General features: G+C 41.3%; 1 protein-coding gene across 1 annotated transcript in view; it reads left to right on the top strand.

The window, feature by feature from the left end:
• The window catches only part of LOC124553890 (zinc finger protein 708-like), a 117,093-nt gene that overhangs the window by 68,489 nt on the left and 24,287 nt on the right, over positions 1-24,317 (top strand). Inside the window, exon 5 of the mRNA XM_047127906.1 lies at positions 17,828-17,865. Coding sequence (XP_046983862.1) covers positions 17,828-17,865 — 38 coding nt within the window. The remainder of the gene's footprint in view (positions 1-17,827; positions 17,866-24,317) is intronic.

Genomic DNA, 24,317 nt, shown 5'->3' on the forward strand with positions numbered 1-24,317 from the left:
CGATAGATCATCAGATTTGGGAGATCCATTTTGCATATATCCCAAATTCAGCAGATTGTGAGGTTTAATGAAGCAGTGAAATATTAAATATAAAATTTGCCTATCAATTTCTGAGACTACATCAGCGATGGTACCATTAACTTCTGCATATTTTTGTAGCCTGTCAACATCAATCCAGTTTTTTCCATTTTATTTCTTTGTCAATCAACTTCCACATTTATTGTGGAGTTACGGTTTCTATGCTTTTGTGCATGAGTTCATAGTATACATGAATTTGACAGTAGACTAAATGTTCCAGGAACTCCTCATCTCATGGAAAAAATGCTCTTTTCAGTGTCATTTTTCAGTACATTCACCAGATAATCAGAGTTGGCATGATACCTTCACACATACGTTAAGGTGTGTTCAAAACCAACAAAATGTGTAATGAATGAAAGTGTTTTTTATTTTTTTATTTTCCCCATTTCCGTGTCTGCTAAAACTGCTTATAAGCTCCATGAGGTGAAAGTACTATGTAGTGTTTTTGCAAAACTCTTTGCATCTTAGTCTTGCGATCTTTAAATAATTTGGTATCCCATCTGTCACGTGCTTGATAGATTGTCATCTGTTCTAAAAAAAATTAAACTTTTTTTAAAAAAAAAATTTTTAGGCTAAAGTTTACTAACAAAAAATGTAAACTTTCTTCCTGACCTAACTTCTGTGTAGTAAGAATCCTTGCTGTTAAAAATTCTTCTTCGGATGTCAGAACTTAATCAGTATTTTTAGTTTCATATCTGACATCAAACATGATGAATTTAAACTTAAAACGCCTCTAACACTGTAGCCAAACAAAATGTATTTTGTAACATGGTTTACGCAGTTCAAATCAGCACACAGGAAGTGTCATACTGATCAGTAAGTTAGGTATGTAATGTGAAGACAAAGATTCTTCATATTATTGTAACCTCTACTTGTAGCTTTCAAAAATTAGACACGGGAAATTATTTCCACTGTTCCTCCTCAGACAGGAAAATAGATACTACACATAAACTCTGATGAAAAAACAAAGATAAGGTTCAGAAAAATATATTTTGCTCTTGTGCTTACATTCTGGAAACTTCAAAATTGTCACACAAAATGGCTGTCCTTCACTTCACTGCAGGAGAGGAAACTACAAGTACTGACAACACATGCTCACAAATGTACAAGAACTTCCCTACCTTTTGGAAATATAAGTTGTGTCATCTGGAAACAGTTAGGAATAGATACATGAAGGTTAGGAAAAAGGACAGGTCACTGAGACCCAAAGAGTGTCAGTCACAAGGAAACATCATCCATTTGACCTTATATTTTTGAGACAACAAAAGTATATCATATTTTATGGAGTATGACACTTTTTCTTCGAAAAATTGCCTACAAATTCCAGGTGCATCTTATACTCAAAACTACTATAAAAGTCCAGTGTTTGATTTGAAATTGCTGTCAGGCTTAAAAAAGGTCATATTTCGGTGGAAAACGTCTCTCTATCTGGCAACACTGTATTCAACTGGCAGCAGTAGTGCACTGATACAATGAACATGAGTTTTGGGGCTTCACAAGCTTGCTAACACTGTCCCCCTCACGCCCTGCCATCACAAAACCAGAACCCTGTCTAGCCTTTGATGTGTCAGTGCAGTCTACAGTGCCAGTGAACCTGAACTGAAAGTGATTTGTGTTATTGGTAACAGAAGAGTATTTTCTTTAGTAATTTCCTAATGGAAATGCAGGCTGTAAATTGAAAGTAACATCATATGGAGAACAATATGGAAGCATAGCAGCTGAGTGGCATTTTGGTCCTCCTCCAACAGAAAGACCCATTAGTTATTGGCTTGTTAGTACGCAAGAACTGCAAAAATGTAGAAGACTGCATGTGCAAATTGATGATTGGATGCAAAAATGCCAAAACTACACTTTTATCCAAAATTAAAGCAACAAACAACTACTTTTCTGTTCTGTGTTTAATTCACAATACAATCCTACAAACTGTCAACCAGATGTCCGTACAATCGTGTTCTGCATGGAAAATGGCGTTCTGGTCAACTGGCAACTATTCCAATGATTTCAGGGCACCTATGAGACGATTAGTGTTTGCTGGGTAGCCCCATATCCACAACCGCCATGTACACAGCCACATACAGTCCACTAAGACAGAGAGAAAATGCCTACCAGACTAGACGGTGGAGCGCCATAGAAAGGAAGCAGAACAGTCGCAAATTGATGTGGCCTGATGGCTTAGTGTGAATCGTTCTGTTTTTCAGATGTGGCAACACTTTATAGAGACTGAAACTGTATCCCAAAGTCCAGGGCAGGATTGCATGTAACTTCAAAAGAGATTACCATTATTTGGTTGTAAGGTCACAACAGTGCATGGCAACTGGCATGTGAGTTTGCAGCATCCACTGGACATGTAATACGAAGGTAAGCTGTGTGCAGATGGCTTTGGCAGTGTGTCCTTTATTGTCGGAGACCTGCTATATGTCTACCTCCGACACATCTTCACAGAAGGGAACATCTAGAGTGGGCAGGTGGCTTGCTTGTGACTCAGGGCAGGCTGCAGTGTCTTGTATTTGAATGGTGACGCCATGCTACATTCCACAATGTCGCTCTGGGTGTCACAGGCTTGTGGCATAAGCTGTGATGGTGGAACAATTAACAACTGCTTTGTTAATCCTGTGCCCTGTATGCTAAAATGATATATATATAAACAGGTATTGTATGGTATCCCTGTTAAACAAACAACCCACCTGATCTAATACTTCATACTCTTCTAATGGTTCCACCACACACAAAGTTCTTACCAGCAAGCTAGACTCAGCACTGACCTAAAGTCATTTCCCAGTACCCTTAGGTATGTAATTATGTGAATCAAGTCTTAGTATGGTTGTTCATGGTTTAGTTGGTTCATCTTTTGCAACAGACGTTCCTTGCCACCTCTCTACCATGACTTAACCTAACTGAAACATTTTTCGATCAAGTTCCACCCTATCAAGGTAGAAGTTGATTATGGCACAACACTGATATAAGAAATCTAATCCCAGACTCATGTTGTAGCCGTCAATTGCATGTGACACAATCTCTAAATATTGTTTAAATTAAGCTGTATCCAGGTGGATGTCTGTTCGTTGTCCTAATGGTGTGACGTCTTTATTCCCATTCTGTGCAGCCTGTGCTGTGGTGGGTCCCATTGCTTACATTTCACCAGATCACTACTGGAGACTGGAACATGCTCCCCTGTGTCCAATTTTTTCTACTATTATTCTTATCGCATACAGTTCGTATCACATCCACTTCTGAATACAGTTTTGTAACATCTGATCATACTGGGAACCACCATAGGTTCCTCCCTGGTCCTCTACTTTTAAAACATTACTTCTTCTTACTTTATTCACATCACCCTGAGGCTGGCGACACTTCATTCTTACATGGCCAGTTTTTCCAAACTTGATATGTTTTATATTAGCTGTAAAACACTGTCCATTTGCCCTGCATTCCAGTCGACAAATTGGTCTCCTCACACTATGTAGTTAAGTGCACTGCTGTGAGCAAATCTATAGGAAACCCTGTCTGCACACATTTTGACATTTCTGCATGCAGCCCTCTTAAAAAAGCATCGAACACCCTCTGCTCTGCTTCTTGTGAAATAATGTCATTGACTTCAGCATCCTGCCCTAATGCATAGGTGCATCCATTAATTTTCATTATCCTATCTGCAAATTGTTCTACAGTTTTTGTATTTTTCTTAGTTATTACCGCTAGTTGTTGCAGCTCACTTCTACTGTGGCGTTTTTTTTTTACCAAATGCGGTTGACATGATACAGATTAAACCCAACAAAGACTCACACAAGAGAGAGCACTGAAATGACCTACAATCAAACAAGTGTGTCAGTGGAAAAGACAGTCATGGTCTAGAGTAAGAGAAGACATTGTCAAATCTTTCAAAAAGTGCAGCATAAGTAACATTCTGGCTGGCAGTGAAGACCATCATTTATGAAGAGGACAATGGTCGTGAAGGAGAAGTAGTTCAATTTTGATTTTCGGGGACCTTAAGGTCAGTTTGGTTTAATAGACTAATAATATTTTTACCCTGACTTTGCAATCTAATATTAAAAATTGTAAAAATTGTACTTTTTAAGAAGTGCTAAAAAATGAAAGTTAGCCTTATAGCCCATAGCATCTTACAGTCTATAAAATATACTGAGGGTCTTACTGAAGTCTTCACAGACCACAATTATCCCCCCAACCTTGCAAAAAAACAAATCTCTCATGTCTTATCTTTCCAGTCTCCCACAGTCTGGTCACAGAACAGCATTCGCCCTGGAATTCATTACCACCCAGGACTGGAGCAACTGAATTACATCCTCCACCAGGGTTTTGTCTACCTCTCACCATGCCCAGAAATGAGAAATGTTCTGCTCACTATCCTTCCCATCCCTCCCACAGTGATATTCCACCATCCACCAAGCCTACACAATATACTCATTCTTCCTTACATGACTCCTGCTCCCAACCCCTTACCTCGTGTCTCATATCCCTGTTATAGATCTATATGCAAGACCTGTCCCATACATCCTCCCACCACCATCACAAACATCACCTATCCCATCAAAGACAGGGCTACCTGACAAACCAGTCTTGTGATGTACAAGCTAAGCCGCAACCACTGTGCTGCATTCTATGTAGGCATGACAACCAACAAGCCATTTGTCCATATGAATGGCCACAGAAGAAAGTGGACCACCGAGTTGCTGAGCATGCAGCCAAACATGACATCCTTCCTTTCAATGACTGCTTCACAGCCTGTGCCATGTGGATCCTTCCCAATAACACCAGAATTTTCTGAAATGCACAGTGGGAACTTTACCTACGTTCCTGTAACCCTCCTGGCCTCAATCTTTGTTAGTCACTGTCCTCACCCACCCAGCCTTCCTGTTCCCATTCCAGCACTGCACAGACCTCATTCCACCATTGTACCCAGTCTTTTTACTTCTCATCTTTTCCAGTACCCCCATCGCCAACTCTCCCCTGCCCACCGTCTTACCTCCTGACAGCACATATCTGCCCTACCATCTTTCCACCTCATCCCTGCACACTCCCCAGCCGCACTCCACTGTGTGCCACTCCTTCCATATTATTTCTCCCACCCCCTACTACCCCAGCTTCCTCCTTACCCACACCCAGTCACCACTCCCATCATGCATTGGTGCTGCTGCTCGGTGTGGCTACAGTTGCTTGAGACTCTGTGTGTGTGTGTGTGTGTGTGTGTGTGTGTGTGTGTGTGTTTTTGACTAAGGCCTTATGGGCTGAAAGCTTAATTTGTGACAGTCTTTTTTGTGCCTGTTTGCAACTCAGCATCGCCATTATATGGTGTCAACTTTCCTCTAAATAATATTGTTATATTCCATTCCGTATTTTCCATTATTTGAGTCTATGAAATATGATACTTGCAAGACATCAGGGCTGCAATTGATCCCACATTGGAATTTGGGCTATAATTCTAATATTTTGCAGTTGCAACCAACTGAAAGACAGCTTTTGAAGATGTACATGCACCAGTTGTCTGTTACGCCACCCCAATGGAGCCACGTAATGCCTGAGCAACAAATACTACACTGTCGAGTGGGTAAAGGGTTGTGAAATAATGTTTTGGTTGTGCTCTTATGTTTTATTCATTTTGAGCGTGTGGTTTCTGACCTGTAACTGGTGATAGAGGTCTCTTTACTTCAAATATTATTATGTTGCAATTCACAAGTGCAGTGTAAATGAATGAATGTCTTGTTGCAGTAGTAGTATAGCTCTCTTTGTTTCTTTAGAATATACCACTGGCATTGTTATATTGAAGGACATTTTGCAGGACATGCACTGTTCTTAATGTAATTGGCATGATCAAAATGTAGACCAAAAATAGATAACGTCAATTCATAATAATTCTGAAGTTGACTGGGTTATTCATTTGGATCTTCAAGTGCGTTTATAGCTGCTCCAGAATATGGATACAGTAATATTGTTAAAATAATACACTACTGTTTCTACAGAGTAAAACATTCAGAAGCCATGGTCTGCAGCATGCCATGGTAAGAGGATTGTAGAACAGTAGAGAAATATTACATGATTTAAATAACAGAGAGGTGGTGTGCACATAGGTCCTGTGTCAAACAGATCACTGTTACACAGCACTCAGTTGTTGCAGAGATGTCATACGAAATAGAAATGCATAATCATGTGAAACTATTCCTTGCCATGGTCAAATGGGGCAGAATTAATGGTTGCCAGAAGGCAGCTTTGTCATTCTGTGATGTGGCTCATACAAAGCCTGCAGCATCAACAATAAGGCAGATGTGGAACCAGTGGAGACGGTTACTGGAGAACACATTGTGACGACAATGTGAGATGACCACAATCTTGTCTGCTTTCAAGGTGTTACAAGAATGGCAAAGTGTAGCAAGGTGATGCTTACTGCAAGTGGTTTGAAATGTGCAAATAATGCACAGAAAAGGAAAATTATCTTGGGTGATTGGCAGGATATATAGAGAAAAAGATTTCATGACACTGGATTTGAACATAAATCGTGAAAGGAAAGGTAATTCTTCAAAACAGCCACCAACGCAGATGAGTGGAATAATGCTGGATTGGTTTTGTAAAAGGACATGTGTCTGTTGAATAACATGTGTCCTGAATGGCAGCATATGTGTCCTATAGAGTACATGGCTCTAACAATATACATTATGTGTATCTTCTGACATAAGTAAACTCTAAATGTCTCTTAATCAGAGCCCTAACGTCATTTTATATGGCTTGTTGCATGCTGAAATGTTTTCCTCAACTATCTTCAGGAGTGGTAACTCCACTTTTCAGTTTCTGTCTTTGTCATTGATGAAAAAGTAAAATACACAGTTATGTTATCAAGAGAGTGTGGAATATGATAACTCAGTTGAATATTAGGTAGTAATATTGCCAGCGTGATTCAGGATCACGTATGCAATGCAGAAGTATGTTCAAAAGCAGGATGCAAGGACACAAGCCTGGAAATTAACTTACAGCTGTACGAAGAATATCGTGCCTGGATGCACAATCAACAGTCAATTTACTTGATAAACTCCATGTAAATAGGCATGCCAGCCAGATGAAAGGAAGGTAAGACAGACAATACGTAGAAACAAAGTGCTTTCAGATATGAAGCCTAGTCAAAAGAACTGTCTAAAAACATTGCTTGACATATTCTGCATCATCCAACAATGAATACATTCTCTTCAACATAAACTGAAAAGTGGAGTTACCACTCCTGAAGATGGTTGAGGAAAACATTTCAGCATGCAACAAGCCATCTAAAATGACGTTAGTGCTCTGATTAAGAGACATTTAGAGTTTCTCAAAGCAGGAATAAATCTCCAAAGAATGTCTGTGCTCCAACCTCAACCTCTGCAGAATGTATAGATTGTTTATGATCGCAGCTTCAGATGAAATAGAAATGCACGACATATGAGATGGAATCCAAAATTTTCGGGACTGGTGCTGCCATCCGGAAAGGAGGAATAGTAGATCTTTGCACCGCTAGGTGGCGAGAACTGCATATCTGATGAGTCGGTGTGCAGAGTGGCATTCAGGTGCAAGGACGTGTTCTGTGTCTATAGTGATTTCCGTAATACTATGTGTTTGGTTTGTGGCAATTTTACAATGGATCAGCGAACAGAACAGTGCGTGTGTATCAAATTCTGTGCGAATCTCGGGAAAAGTGCTACGGAGACGCTTTCAATAATTCAAAAAGTGTTGGGGGGGACAGAGCATGAGCCGTACATGTGTGTTTCAGTGACATGCTTGGTTCAGGGCTGGCCGTACAGACGTCGAAGATGATGCTCACACTGGAAGGCCCGTTAGCCACACATTGCCAGACATCATTGCTAAATTTCAACAATTGGTCCTTGCAGATCGATGTCGAACCATTCAAGACCTTGCAGATGAAATGGGTATTGGTTATGGCAAATGTCAACGACTGTTGAGTAATGAATTGGGCATGCATCATTTCGCCACAGAATTTGTGCCAAGGATCTTGAGTGCCGATCAGAAGGCACAGTGTGTTGAAGTGTGCACGGACCTTTGTCAGACCGCAGCTGATGACACAACCTTCTTGTCATGGGTTATCACCAGCGACAAGAGCTGGATTTACGGTTATGACCCAGAGACAAAGCAACAATCATCCCAGTGGAAGAGCCTGGGCTCTCCATGACCCAAAAAAGCGAGACAGGTGAAGAGCACGATCATCATTTTCTCTGATACCAAGGGAATTGTGCACAAAGAACCCGTCCCACCCGATCAAACAGTGAATTCTGCATACTTCCGTGACGTTTTGTGACAGCTCTGTGAAAACATGCGGTGACAATGGCCCGAAATTTGGCGTCAAGGGAACTGGCTGCTGCATCACAACAATGTGCCCTGTCACACATCCTTACTCACCAGGACCTTTTTGGCAAAAAACAACATGGCAGTTGTACACCCATGCACTCTACTCGCCAGATTTGGCACCTTCCCAAAACTAAAACTCAAGATGAAAGACCATTTGTTTGACACTCTAGAGAGGATTCAAGAAGCATCGCTGGCAGTGATAAACACTCTCAACAGACAGGACTTCGAGAAAACGTTTGACCAGTGGCAGAAGTGCTGGGACCGGTGTGTATGTGCAGATGTGAACTTCTTCAAGGGTGATGGCGACCATTAGTCCAAAGGTAAGGTTTTCAACAGATGGCAACACCAGTCCCAAAATTTTTTAATATCACCTCATAGAACTTACGTCAGTTACGTCATGCAAAAGAAGGCCAAGCATACAGAGTGACAGAAAAATTTACAAAAATGGCTATAAACGAACAACAATATAAATGTTACATCTGTTGATGTACAACAGGTTTTACTATGTCATACATTGACACATTCCATGGCATTCTGCTGGAGACAGCTGCCGTCCTATAATTTCATGGTTCATGACTTTGGTACTTAACAAACACTGTAAACTTGTGGGATGGATCTGGTGCAAGGTGTGGTTTAGTCATAATAGTTTCCTGCCTGATAAATTTGTGATGCTTGAAGAAGGTATGGAACACAGACTAACTATATGGTCTGATCACTATGTTGGGCAGAACAATAACTGGAGAATTTTAGCACTTTATTTCTATCTGGTCAACTGCAAGTACTGTGGAGAAATACATAAAAAGTTTTTATGTTCCATTCATAGTTTCCTACCTTGTGACAGGAACTTCACAATGATTGAGAAAAGACAGTGTCAAAAGTTATGGCTCCTTTAGAATAGAAGCATGCCATAGCTTAGGCCTCTGTAGAGCCTTCAAAACTGTCCATTCAGGAGATGATGGAGGACTTAAAGAGCATAGATCCATTGAGCTGGTTCTCAAAACGCCACCTGCTTTGAAAATAACTGGTGTGCTCTGGTTGAAGTTATGCAGTGAAAATCCTTGAGGCATATGCTTGCTTCATCCACATGAAAGACAATTTATTTTGAAACATGGTTGTGAACATGAAGCAAAAGAAATTGTTGCCTTCTCGGTTTTGGTTGCTCTGCAATGGGGTACTGAAACTTGTAAGGAGAAGAAAAGCGATCTATTGGATGTGACGAAATACATGGAATCAAAATACAGGCATTTCATGAAAACATGCAGTGTGCCAGCTGAGTGTAATGTACCAGCTTTGTGTCTCAACTTGATGATAAACTAATGTTATATTTTTTAAGTCCAAAGTAATCAGTTTACAATAAATATTAGTTTGTATCTTGATATAAGTTTCTCACTTAAAACTTTCAGATTCTAGGCAACCTTATCATTATAGTAGAGTAAGAATGACCTGCAGTAATGCTGTATATCAGTTGCTATACAGTGTTTTTTTCTATTTTAGTAGTTATTTTCCAAAACCTATCCTTAGCACAAGTCAGCCGTGGTGGCAGAGTGGTTCTAGGTTTCAACAGTCCAGAGTTGGTGTTGACGGGCCCAGGTCAAGCGTAATGCTTTGTCGTCAAGTCATCAAGGGTACACAAGTGGGCCGTTGGCTCCAAAAGCCCATATCAGTGATGTTCTCTTGAATGGTTTGCACACTGGTACTTCTTGATGGCCTGGCATTGAAACCTGCAGCAATTTGCCGAAGGATTGCACTTCAATCACGTTGAATGATTCTCTTCAGTCGTTGGTCCCTTTCTTGCAGTATCTTTTTCCAGCTGCTGCAGTTTTGGAGATGTTGTGTTTTACCAGATTCCTGATACTGTGTACTTTTTAAATGGTCATATGGGAAAATCCCCACTTCATTGCTACCTCAGAAATGCTGTGTGCTCAATTAAATCTTAATTACCTGCCATTGTCACAGCAGTAACTGATATAACAGTTGCGCCAGACACTTGTTGCCTTATGTAGGCATTTCCGACTGCAGTGTCATGTTCTGCTTGTTTACATATCTCTGTCTTTGAATACGCATGCTTATACCAGTTTCTGTAGCACCTCAGTGGCTTTGAAGTGTATATGGGAGAGGAATGGAACAAGTGGATGATGGATTCAGTCCAACATGAATTCATGTCAAAGGGAGTTATAAAACAATCTACAAACAAAATTGTCAGTCAATAAAGCAGTTGTGGTCTAGAGTGAGACATAATATCATTGTTAAATCTTTCAGGAAGGGTGGCTTAAGTATTCCTCTCAGTGGTGGTGAAGATCATCTTATATATATGAAGAGGACAATGATTCTGAGGAAAGAGGAACGTTCAGATAATGAATTTCAGTGATTTTGAAAGTCATTTTGGTTTTATGAACTAAGATATTTTGTAGTTTGACTTTGCAATCTAATAATAAAAATGGTAAAAATGTAATTTCTTAAGAAATTGCTTGAAAATTAAGGTTCACCTTACAGTCCATTAAATATGGTAGTTGTTTTCTTTGAATGAGTTTAGATTCAATCTGATGAGCTCACATCAAACAATATACTTAAGGATTGTTGCTGTTGTCCAGAGGGACATCAGTTTGCTTATAGTGATCTGCAGAACAAAACAGTAGTTGTACTCAGCCACTGTTGTTTACTATCTGCTGCTTTTATCTCACCCTGGGTCTAAATACAGTCTTAAAACAGTAGCACTCAAAACTATTCTATCAAAAGCGTTAGTTAAAATTACATAAACATAAGTGTGTAATAGAAAAAAACTGCCATTGGATAATTGGAGAAGATGAAATTGTCATCTATTTAGTAAAAGTCTGCGTATAGTTTAAACAAGGTTATGCTACATCAAGAGAGAAGTAATTCTTTTGACTCAAAAGTAATTAGTAGGTCTAAGTATACAGGGTGTTACAAAAAGGTACGGCCAAACTTTCAGGAAACATTCCTCACACACAAAGAAAGAAACTATGTTATGTGGACTTGTCCGGAAACGCTTACTTTCCATGTTAGAGCTCATTTTATTACTTCTCTTCAAATCACATTAATCATGGAGTGGAAACACAGCAACAGAACGTACCAGCATGACTTCAAACACTTTGTTACAGTAAATGTTCAAAATATCCTCCGTTAGCAAGGATACATGCATCCACCCTCCGTCGCATGGAATCCCTGATGCGCTGATGCAGCCCTGGAGAATGGCGTATTGTATCACAGCCGCCCACAAAACAAGCACAGTGTGTCTACATTTGGTACTGGGGTTGAGTAGAAAGAGCTTTCAAATGCTCCCAGAAATAAGTCAAGAGGGTTGCGGTCAGGAGAGCATGGAGGCCATAGAATTGGTCCACCTGTACCAATCCGTCGGTCACCTAATCTGTTGTCGAGAAGTGTACGAACACTTTGACTGAAATGAAATGTGCAGGAGCTCCAACGTGCATAAACCACATGTTGTCATGCTTGTAAAGGCACATGTTCTAGCAGCATAGGTAGGGTATCCCGTATGAAATCATGATAACGTGCTCCATTGAGTGTAGGTGGAAGAACATGGGGCCCAATCAAGATATCACCAACAATGCCTGCCCAAACGTTCACAAAAAATCTGTGTTGATGACATGATTGCACAATTGCGTGTGGATTCTTGTCAGCCCACACATGTTGATTGTGAAAATTTACAATTTGATCACATTGGAATGAAGCCTCAGCCGTAAAGAGAACATTTGCACTTAAATGAGGATTGACACATTGTTGGATGAACCATTCGCAGAAGTTTACCCATGGAGGCCAATCAGCTGCTGATAGTGCCTTCACACGCTGTACACGGTACGGAAACAACTGGTTCTCCCATAGCACTCTCCATACAGTGACATGGTCAACATTACCTTGTATAGCAGCAACTTCTCTGATGCTGACATTAGAGTTATCATCAACTGCACGAAGAATTGTCTCGTCCATTGCAGGTGTCCTCGTCGTTCTAGGTCTTCCCCAGTCGCGAGCCATAGGCTGGAACGTTCTGTGCTCCCTAAGACGCTGATCAATTGCTTCGAACGTCTTCCTGTCGGGACACCTTCGTTCTGGCAATCTGTCTCAATACAAACGTACCGCGCCACGGCTATTGCCCGTGCTAATCCATACATCAAATGGGCATCTGCCAACTCCACATTTGTGAACATTGCATTGACTGCAAAACCACGTTCGTGATGAACACTAACCTGTTGATGCTATGTACTGATGTGCTTGTTGCTAGTACTGTAGAGCAATGAGTCACATGTCAACACAAGCACCAAAGTCAACATTACCTTCCTTCGATTGGGCCAACTGGCGGTGAATTGAGGAAGTACAGTACATACTGAAGAAACTAAAATGAGCTCTAACATGGAAATTAAGCATTTCTGGACACATGTCCACATAACATTCTTTCTTTATTTGTGTGTGAAGAATGTTTCCTGAAAGTTTGGCCGTACCTTTCTGTAACACCCTGTATAAGAATAAAACTATTTTGGAATATGAAGAACAAATCAGTATTCGTTGCATACCAATGATCTTTGATAACAGCAGCACATTAATTTGGCATGGAATCCACAAGCTTTTGTAATAGGCCAATTGGGAGTTCTGACTATGGGTCCAATAAGATACCAGCAAACTGATCTGTGTTTGGGTAGCTTCTACCATGAACACATGAATTCAGTGCATATCAGAGGCATTCAGTTGGATTTAGATCCAGGCTCTGGTTTAGGCACTCCAGAAGTTTCATTTTTTAGACTGAAAAGAATTTTTTTGAAGATAGACAGAGATGTGTTCTCAATCGTTGACCTGCTGAACTATCCAATTATGACACATACTCTTTCTCCCACACAGAATCATATCCTTTTCTAAAATGTGACTGTATAGCAAACATCCCTACACCATAACATTTCCCACACCATGATTAATGATCTGTATCTGATACTGTTGTGGCCCTTAAGCTTTTTAGTTCTGTATATACTTCACACCATCAGAAAAAATACATTACATTTATTTTTGTCACTCTGTAAAACCTTAGACCCAGCTGTGGCATTCCAAATTCGGTGTTCTTGCCATTGACTGTGCACTCATGTTAGTAGTTGTGATATGCCGTAGTCTGTATAAGTGCTAGGCTGCAAAATCCCAATCTAGAAGACGTGCAAAACAACTTGTCTCACATCAAGCAAATGTTCTGTTTTGGTATACTTCTAGTTCTCTACAAGTAAATACCATATCATCAAGGCAAAGGAATATATATTTACATTGCTGTAGTATGATGTTGATCGTTAACTAGATATGTAACCACAGCAGCATAAAGCTGTTGATGAAACGACACTTCCATATATTGCTCGTTTGTGACTGCATGAAGGCAGTACTGACAGCATAATGACGCAACTGCAAAATACTTCTGATCACTGCTGTAACCTAACAGGACACTCGAAATACTGTTATCTGCATATTATCAGAGACTCTTTGACCTCGTTAATGTAATTTGTTTCAGTGCATATACCAGCAGTATGCTTTCCTGAGAAGGTATTACAAATGTGGAACAAAATTTTTGTTCATGCTCCTCCATTACAGGCCAGCTAAGGTTTCATGTTTCCTTATGCTACTGCTTCATCTGTCCACTTTTTTCTTTCCACTCACTTGATGTCCAGTTTCTGTCTTGTCTTTTTGGAACTATTTTGCTGTGGAGAATTTACCAACTCAGTTATGTTTCTGTATTCAGTTTGATTTTGAATTTCTTGCATATTTATACTCATTAGCCTTCTTTTCCAAATTTTGTCTTCAGTGTTTTCCTATGTATCTATATTTAGCCTTCTTTTCCAAATTTTGTCTGCAGTGTTTTCCCATGTATCTATCTATATTTGTGTATAGTTTCTTAATTTAAATATTTGTACTGGTGTTCTGTTTCCTAATACCTTTCCTTTTTTTCACAATTTACACTATCTTTTGTTGATTCTAAAATTAGTGTTTGTGGTGCAGATGTGTGTTCTGGCCAAATGACTGCCTTGCTAGTCAAAGGTTCTGCAATTGTGGAGAATGAATTTTTGTGGCTCCATTTTTCCAACCATTTGGTTATATGACTTCTCATGGGTCGTCAAATTTGTCATCCCCTGATACTCCCATACTTCGTATTTGATTTGGATGTTGCAGTCTTGTTATAGCCAGTACCTCCTTTTATCTGAGGAGATGTGTCGATGTGCTTTCTCTACCGTTTTTTTTCCTGTCTGTCATTGTGCTTTCTCTACACTGTCAATATTGCTAAATTGTCTATAAAAGTTGAACAGACGATTTTAACATTGTCTATTTTCTAACCAAGTTGTATTCAACTTCTGGCATTAGATTCTGACAACTGCTCCATCTGTTCAATGTTCACTTTTTCAAGTATGGTCCAAAAGAAGAATGGAGTTAATCCATTTCCTGGGTTAAAGTCTGTTCTTATCTCAAATAAGGCTGTAGTTCTTTTAAGAGGACCCGTGTTCTCTTCTGTGTTTCAAATTCTTTCAGATTCTTGAAGAATTTTCAGTAAATGCAGTCTTGGTTTATAGTCATAAGCCTTATAAAATATTACAAATGTATTCCAGTATTATTTTGCTCCGTTAGTCCTTGATCAATTTTTTCCTTCACAGTGCCTCCATGTCCTAAGCCATTGCTGATACATGTAGTAGTTTTGAATTTCTGCTGTTTTTCCTTGGACTTCTCATGGAATTTCTTTGAATCTTCTGGGAATATGGTTATTAGTTATTCTAGACCAGAAATTTTACTTTTATTATTCGGTGGTAATGGTCAATTTCAACATGTATCTATGTATGATATCTATGTATGACTCTGAAAAGCATTATCTTTTTGGAATTGTGCTTTGTTATTGGCACATAAGCTATCTGATATTCTCAAATCATATTATTGTTGACTTCATCTCCCTTTAGAGATGTGTGTGTGTGTGTGTGTGTGTGTGTGTGTGTGTGTGTGTGTGTCACAGGGGTGGGAGAGGGGTGGTTCTGCTGCCAATAATTTTGTTAAATGTTTTTTCTTACCATTTTTCCTTTTTTCTTACATCCACAGATGGGCAGAAATTTATAAATGGAAAAAACAGTTTCGCCCTGGACTTGTGATGGTGCTCAAATGCTTTGTTTCTTTGTTGTTCTCAGTGTTGACGTACTGGCTGAAAAATTATGGGGTGGAAGTGCAACTACTGTCTACTGTAAGTGATGTAGTCAACAGATACACAGTTGTGTTTCACAATTATTTACTATCACTTTTTCACAACCCCGCATATATACATTTAATATGGCCAGTGTACTGTTGTTTAGCTTTCGATAATTCTCATAGGTTGCAGGCAAACATCCACATATTGCTACAGTAGTTTACTGTTGCATATCTATGAGCAGTAAAAACCTAACCATAAAGTTCAAAGTTCTTGAAGAATAGAAAGGTACGTATGGAGCAGACAGTGTCATTGTTTTTACACACGGCCTAAGTGTCTAAACTTACTTCACAGATGCATTGTTGTTTATCTAACCAGTACAGGTTCCTCATCTGAAACTTGGCCGTGGATTGACTGTCTCATGATCAAAAACCAGTTCCTTATATATCCTCACAATAATAGGTCTGAAACTACAAATTGTTCAAAGTTAAATGTACAGAAACTACAATTAAAACTTAACTCATTAAATTAACTAAATACATCGAAAACTTGCTTCTTTTTAACTGTTTCTCACACTGCAAGGGTTAAGCCAAATTATTTGTTTAAATTATGAAATTAACATACATAGTAAAGTAAACAGAACTTTTGACAAAACTGTTAATTATTTTGGCATTAAGGGCTGGCTTTGCTAACATGTTTTCAAATAGAGCCAAATAGATATCTTAAGATTTCGAGTATTTTGTCTTCCAAATGTTTATAATTAGTACAGAATGTATATTTGCTTATACGTCAACAACAGAATTTAAGTTACGAAATAATTACTGATTTCACCCTATAATAAAAGACACTAACTATGAATAGTCAAAATAAATTAGAAAATCTATTACATATTCTTTCTCTTTATGTTAATGATAATTAGACAGGAAAAAATGAATTTTAAGGAGGCAGACCGCAAAACAATAGGGGATGTAAAAATATCCCAGCTTGCTTTGTCACAGACTGTTAGTGAATGTATTATTCAAAATTGTTAATTTGACAGTTCAAAGATAGCTCAGTTTGATGCCTGAATGCTTTATACTTTCTTTTGTGACAACACTTTCCTTGCATTAACTATGTTTAGGAATGACAGGAGTCATTGTCATCTGTATCCCTACACAATGATAGTACTTCATGTAATAATTTCCATCGAAGTCATGTCACACTGCACATCTTAATTTCCACTCCCTATGCACGAGGGGTGACATTTAATAACTTGACTTAGTTCATAGTAATCTCTCGCCAGAGAATGGTGTAACAGTCAAAATTCCAGTTGTGAATAAATACATTTAATAGCAGTTTAGGCAGAAAATGTTTTCACCTGCATTCTGTACAAGTTTGAGGATTAAAACTTAATAAAATTTTTATGTTTTCCTATGGCACTTCATTAGATGCTTCTCATCATTGTTCTTAGGACTGTTATACCTTCTGCATTGTTCTTGTTATCCTGATATATTGGTGCATTTGCATTAATTATTGTGTACCTCTCATCTAAATACTGAATTATTGCAGGGAGAGTCTTCCTGGAGGTGATGAAAAATTTGGTACCAATTGCAACATTGATTTGCCATTGATGAAAGCAGAGCCTAGCTCTGGAGTATTTTCCGAATTTCTTCCCTGTGTTCTCTGTGAAAAATCTACAGTGCTCTGAATGTGGTATTTCTTCATCTGTGAATGTGCTATTTTGTAATGCCAATTTTAACTTGTTCATTTACAATGTCTGAAATTATTTTGAGTTTTCCAATATTTATTAATGTTTGTATATTTAATGGTCCATGCCTGTATGCAGTTCTGGATGTGAACTTATGGTTGGGTTTAGAAGTCACTCCTCACCTCTGCAAGTTGGTCTGGGCTGCCCATAGCACAAAGACCTAAACGTGTCACTTATGGTAGTGGATTTATCTCTCAGCGAATGGCAGTTTTCCTAAGGTCACTTTTTTTTCTGAAGTATCTAGTAGGAAATATGATTACAACTGAATAACTGGCTTGCATAGTTATTTACAGTACTGAAGAGAAAGTGAGGAAATAAAGAGTGAATTCTTACTAACATTCTGTTTCAGTAACTGCAACAGTTTATCATGTCATCTGTAATGATGTTTTCAAGCTTCAAATACAGCATTTTATGGACCAAACACATGTTGGTGGGTGTTAATAGAATTGTATTTATTTACTCTCTCACCAGTTGTAAATCACTGGCAATTTCTTGAAATGTTGCAGGTGGCAGTCTCAGAAAGATATGCATCCGATAGTGCGCGGTAAGTTTTCGTAATTCACTGCAGAACTTCTTGAGAAATATAAATTTTTATTTATTAGTTGTGGAGGTACTTCAGTTATAAAATGCACTTCTGTAATTATTCAGTATTATTAAGCAACAACATTACAATGCAGTATGGTCAGTAAACTATCCTCTGCAACAACCATTATGTGACTTCCTAAATAAACAGAGCGAACTTTTAATATCCATACAAGGAAAAAAAAAGTTCAAGTGAATGTAGCAGCTGTATTGTGCTTAATGCAGAACATCACTTGAAAGGCACTGAAATAGAATAGCTTCATCTTGATGGACACAAGCTAATGTCATATTGCAGTAGAACAAGGAAGAAGAAAGGGTGAGTGGCTGCATATCCAAAACTTGGAGCTGATTTCCAGCCATTCAGATTAACAAATATAGTGTTGAACTGCTCTTTCAGTTTTGTGTGACAGTGGTGCTCAGTAAATGTACAAACTTGTCGTAGTGACAGTGTATGACCCACCATCAAGAAGAATCTTAAGTAGCTGGTGCCAGTTTCAGTAAGGTTGTGAAGACTTAAATGGTGAATCCTCATTGATTACAGAGATAGTATTATGTTTCTATGTCACATAGAACTAACTGAGGACACGTGGAAACCATGAAGTCCACTATTGAAAATCTGCCACAGGAAAATTGTCTATACAGTGACTAGTGTTGTTGCAGCAAAACCAAAGGCCACTGTTTCAATTGGTCATGCTAATCAAATTTATACTAATTCTGGTACCACGCACTGTGGAATTTGAATCCACACCAGATGTCATAGACATCGAAGACTCCTAGAGGTGTCTGCACCATCGTGCCATAAGCTGTGGTGGCGTGCGCCTCCTGCCGCGTTTTCTGTCATTTCAACCCTGCAACCGTCCTGGTCGCAGTTACAACACTAATTATCAAGTGCAGATCACAGGAGGAAAGTATGTTTTCTCAGAATAAAAAAAAATCCGCCCAATGGGACTCACCACCCTTTGGCAAGTTCAAGCTTCACTGCCATGGGACCCCAGCCTTTGCGGCACCTTGTTCCTTTCAGTGCCCATGTCTATGCTCCTGCTGTTCTTTCTCCCCTTGCTTGAGGAACACATTTTGCATAGTTTCAGGAATGTGTTCTGATATTTCAATGGCCTAGCTTGGGAACAGTCCATGATATGTTTTCCTTTCTTTCTTTCTTTCTTTCTTTGTTCTCCATCTCCTCACCTTACTGGCATTTGAGGTTTCTTTGTTTCTCCTTCCTGTGTGTTCCTGAAGGTTGGCCCATGCATTACACACATAACAGGTGACTGGGTAATACAATTACCAGTCCCAGGGCAATGGGTAAGATTTGCACATACCTCCTGATACAGGCCAGGCCCAGAGAGGGGTGACTGCCTGAGCTGTTACCTTCCCAGATGGCAATTGGTCCCTCTGTCTAGAGTTTGGGAGGTGTGACCTGAGGTGGGAACAGTCATTTATACCAGGTGAATCCCCCTCCAAGGGGGCCCCCAGTTGGAAGGAGCATGCCATTAGATATTTTGGTGATCATGGAGGATTTTTTTGCCTCGACTCAATCACCATCTTAGTCTGTGTCTACTAAACGTAAACAGAATGAGATTCGAGAGTCGAAAACACTCCCAGCTGCACATCGGTTCCTCATAGTATCATGTACCGCAGGTGGTCAGTCCTTTGATATGGTTAATGCTTGCATTATTCAAAAAGTTGTTGCATTTGCAGGCCCTGTGAAACTCTGTTCTCATTTATGTAAAGGAACTTTGCTTATGAAGACCACTTGTGATTTTCAAGCCCAACAACTGCTGACGGCATCACTCCTCCATAGCTATCGTACTCGTGTCGAGGACCATTATACTCTGAATTGTTAACATGGTGTTCTTTACATTCAGATGCTTGATGGCCTCACCGAGGAAGAAATCAACACTTATCTCTCTGATCAGGGCATCACTGTGGCCCATTGGGTAATGAAAAAGATGAATGCAAACTGAGTGCCCACATGCTCTTCTTTTCTACCAATTGCTCGATTAGTGTTTGCCTCAAAGATTAAGGCAGTAATCATGGTCTAACCGTACATTCCAAATCAGATGAATTACTACCAGTGTCAACATTATAACACCACACGTGTCCTGTCAAAACATTGCCAAATGTGTAACTCTTCAGGCTTTCCCGGCGATCTAATGACATCTTGGGTTGTCGGGTGTTCTGCCGGATATCAGCGTCGTACTTGCACGATATTTCGGTCACGTAGCTCGAGACCTTCATCAGGTGCGACCTGAGACTGCTCCTCGAGTGGACCTGGCCCAGTATTTATGCCTATGGCCTTCCCCCTCCACCAACGGCTGCAGGCGCTTCCTAAGTGGTTTGCGCCCATTCCCTGTGACCTGCAGGAGCGTTGCTGCTCCGTTTTCCGTCCGCTGCGGTTCTAGGTGTTCCCTCTGCTGTCGGCGCCCACCAAACCCGCTCCTGGGGGTTTCATCTACGGTCTGGGGTACCAGGCGTTCCCCCTGCGGTCCGCGCCCGCTCACCACGACCTGTTGGAGCGTTGCCACTCCGTTTTTCGTCTGCTGCAGCTCTGGATGTTCCCTCTGCGGTCCGCGCCCACCAGTCCCACTTCTGGGTGTTCCATCTTCGGTCTGGTGCTCCTGGCCGTCCGTCAGGGGCTCGTTTACCATCTCCATGTCTCTGGTTCTTCTGTTTGTGTAGTGTTGCAGCTTGCCCCATTGCTCCTTTAACAATTCCAGAGCCAGATCCCAGGCTCTGCTTAGCTGATACCCGTGTCACGATTCATAAGATCGTCAGCCATTTTAATCTCAATCGATTCTCTTATAACACTGTCCCAAAATCTGGGTGTTTGTGCTAGAATCTTGGTATCCTTATACTTCATGACATGATCTAGTGCTAGACAGTGTTCAGCAATGGCTGACTCAGTCACCTGTCTTAATCTAGTGTGCCTCTGATGTTCTTTGCACCTGATCTCGACAGTTCTTGTCGTCTGGCCAATATAGGACATGCCACATTGACAAGGTATATTGTAAATCCCTGGTTTCCGTAACCCCAGGTCGTCTTTGACACTCAGCAGTCCCCCGATCTTGTTGGATGGACAGAAAACACACTTGATATTGTGTTTAAGCAGGATCCTACTGATTCTGGCAGAAATAGAGACAGCATAGGGCAGATATGCCACCTTCCTTGCTTCATCTTGGTCTTCTTCAGGAACCTGTGGTATAGTGGCTGGTCGGAGTGCCCTGTCAATTTGTCTGTCCATGTATCCATTCTTGGAGAAAACTGTTTTGAGACGTTCTATCTCTATGGGTAGATTCTCTTGGTCTGATAGGGCACGTGCTCTGTGGACCAAAGTCTTCAGAACCCCGTTCTTCTGTGCAGGGTGGTGACAACTGCTGGCCTGCAGATGTAAATCAGTGTGTGTAGGTTTTCGGTACACACTGTGGCCAATTGATCCATCTGCTTTCCTCTGGACTAGTACATCCAGAAATGACAGCTGGCCATTCTTCTCCAGTTCCATGGTGAACTTGATAATAGGGTGGCATGAGTTAAGATGTTCAAGAAATTCATTGAGCCTGTCCATCCCATGTGGCCAGATCACGAAGGTGTCATCCACATACCTAAAGAAGCATGTGGGTTTAAATGTGGCTGTCTCCAATGCCCTCTCCTCAAAACTCTCCATAAACATGTTGGCAACCACAGGGGACAGTGGGCTGCCCATAGCTACACCTTCAGTTTGCTCGTAATATTCGTTTCTGTACAGGAAATACGTGGATGTCAGTGTATGACTGAACAGGTCCAACAGAGCACCATCAAATTTCTCTGCAATCAGTTCTAGTGAGTCCTTCAGTGGGACCCTGGTGAACAGCGATACCACATCAAAACTAACCATGATGTCCGAATCTGTGATGTGCAGTTGCTTGAGGCGTTGCAGGAAATCTTCTGAGTTGCGGATGTGGTGAATACATTTCCCCACATACGGAGCCAGGAGACCTTTCAAGTACTTGGCTGTTGTGTACGTAGGTGCCCCAATATTACTGACAATAGGACGTAGGGGCACACCCTCCTTGTGTATTTTTGGGCAGACATACAGTCTAGGTGGCACTGGCGCTTTTTCCCGTAGTTGTCTGATGATTTTATCGGGCATCCCTGTTTCCTTCAAGAGAGCACTAGTCTTCTTGGCCACCTTGTCCATGGGGGTCACACTCCAGAATTCTGTATGCAGGATCCTCCAGAAGTTGGCGTACTTTCTCATCATAATCCACCCGCTGCAAGATGACAGTGGAGTTCCCTTTGTCTGCTGGCAGTACCACAATGCTGTTGTCTTCCCGTAGTTTCTTGAGTGCAAGCCTCTCCTCGGTTGTGATGTTCGATTTCGGCGGCCTGGCCTTGGTGAGAGCCCTGCAGGTCTCTCTGCGGACTTCCTCTGCCACATTAGGTGGAAGTGTGGCTGCAACTTGCTCTACTGCACTGACGAAACCTGAAATGGGTACGTTTCTAGGGGTCGTAGCAAAGTTGAGACCCTTGCTGAGTACCTTTAAGGTTGTATCATCAAACTGTATGCCACTCAGATTCGTCACAGTGCGTGTCTCTTCCATCTGCTGTGCTTTCTTACTCATGCGGTCAAACTTTGCAGATTGGCAAGATGAGGCATTCCTTCTAGCACACTCAGCTAGAGACCAGGAGGCACGGTCTACCCAATCCCAATCTTCTCTTGTTAAGGAGGCTGCCATGTACAGATGAATGTGTAACAGCTCCCTGGCCACAACATCTAACCTGTGGCGCATATCTCGAATCCTCTCTCTCACCAGTGCCTAAGGCCGCTCTGGAGTTGATGTGATGTTTAATTGTGGCAAATACTGGTACCACTTCTCCATCTCGACACCTCAGCAAAAAACTGAGAGAACTCAGCATCTTCCCTTTCTTCTGCCGTAGCTTGTCCAGCTTCTTGATATTCTGATACATCTCCTCCCCATAGAGACTTTTGATGTAACTCTTCAGGCAATCTAATGACATCTTGGGTTGTCGGGTGTTCTGCCGGATATCAGCGTCGTACTTGCACGATATTTCGGTCACGTAGCTCGAGACCTTCATCAGGTGCGACCTGAGACTGCTCCTCGTGGATGAACTAGTCCAGAGGAAAGCAGATGGATCAATTGGCCACAGTGTGTACCGAAAACCTACACACACTGATTTATATCTGCAGGCCAGCAGTTGTCACCACCCTGCACAGAAGAATGGGGTTCTGAAGACTTTGGTCCATAGAGCACGTGCCCTATCAGACCTAGAGAATCTACCCATAGAGATAGAACGTCTCAAAACAGTTTTCTCCAAGAATGTATCCATGGACAGACAAATTGAGAGGGCACTCCGACCAGCCACTATACCACAGGTTCCTGAAGAGGACCGAGATGAAGCAAGGAAGGTGGCATATCTGCTCTATGCTGGCTCTATTTCTGCCAGAATCAGTAGGATCCTGCGTAAACACAATATCAAGTGTGTTTTCTGTCCATCCAACAAGATCGGGGAACTGCTGGGGAGTGTCAAAGACGACTTGGGGTTGCGAAAACCAGGGATTTACAATATACCTTGTCAATGTGGCATGTCCTATATTGGCCAGACGACAAGAACTGTCGAGATCAGGTGCAAAGAACATCAGAGGCACACTAGATTAAGACAGGTGACTAAGTTAGCCATTGCTGAACACTGTCTAGAACTAGATCATGCCATGAAGTATGAGGATACTAAGATTCTAGCACAAACACCCAGATTTTGGGACAGTATTATAAGAGAATCGATTGAGATTAAAATGGCTGACGATCTTATGAATCGTGACACAGGGTACCAGCTAAGCAGAGCCTGGGATCCGGCTCTGGAATTGTTAAAGGAGCAACGGGGCCAGCTGCAACACTACACAAACAGAAGAACCAGAGACATGGAGATGGTAAACGAGCCCCTGACGGACGGCCAGGAGCACCAGACCGAAGATGGAACACCCAGAAGTGGGACTGGTGGGCGTGGACCGCAGAGGGAACATCCAGAGCCGCAGCAGACGAAAAACGGAGCAGCAACGCTCCAACAGGTCGTGGTGAGCGGGCGCGGACCGCAGGGGGAACGCCTGGTACCCCAGACCGTAGATGAAACCCCCAGGAGCGGGTTTGGTGGGCGCGGACCTCAGAGGGAACACCTAGAACCGCAGCGGACGGAAAACGGAGCAGCAACGCTCCTGCAGGTCACAGGGAATGGGCGCGGACCACAGAGGAAGCGCCTGCAGCCGTTGGTGGAGGGGGAAGGCCATAGGCATAAATACTGGACCAGGTCCACTCGAGGAGCAGTCTCAGGTTGCACCTGATGAAGGTCTCGAGCTACGTGACCGAAATATCGTGCAAGTACGACACTGATATCCGGCAGAACACCCGACAACCCAAGATGTCA

The sequence above is a fragment of the Schistocerca americana genome, chromosome 11 (genome assembly GCF_021461395.2).
Source record: "Schistocerca americana isolate TAMUIC-IGC-003095 chromosome 11, iqSchAmer2.1, whole genome shotgun sequence".
NCBI classification, from domain to species: domain Eukaryota; kingdom Metazoa; phylum Arthropoda; class Insecta; order Orthoptera; family Acrididae; genus Schistocerca; species Schistocerca americana.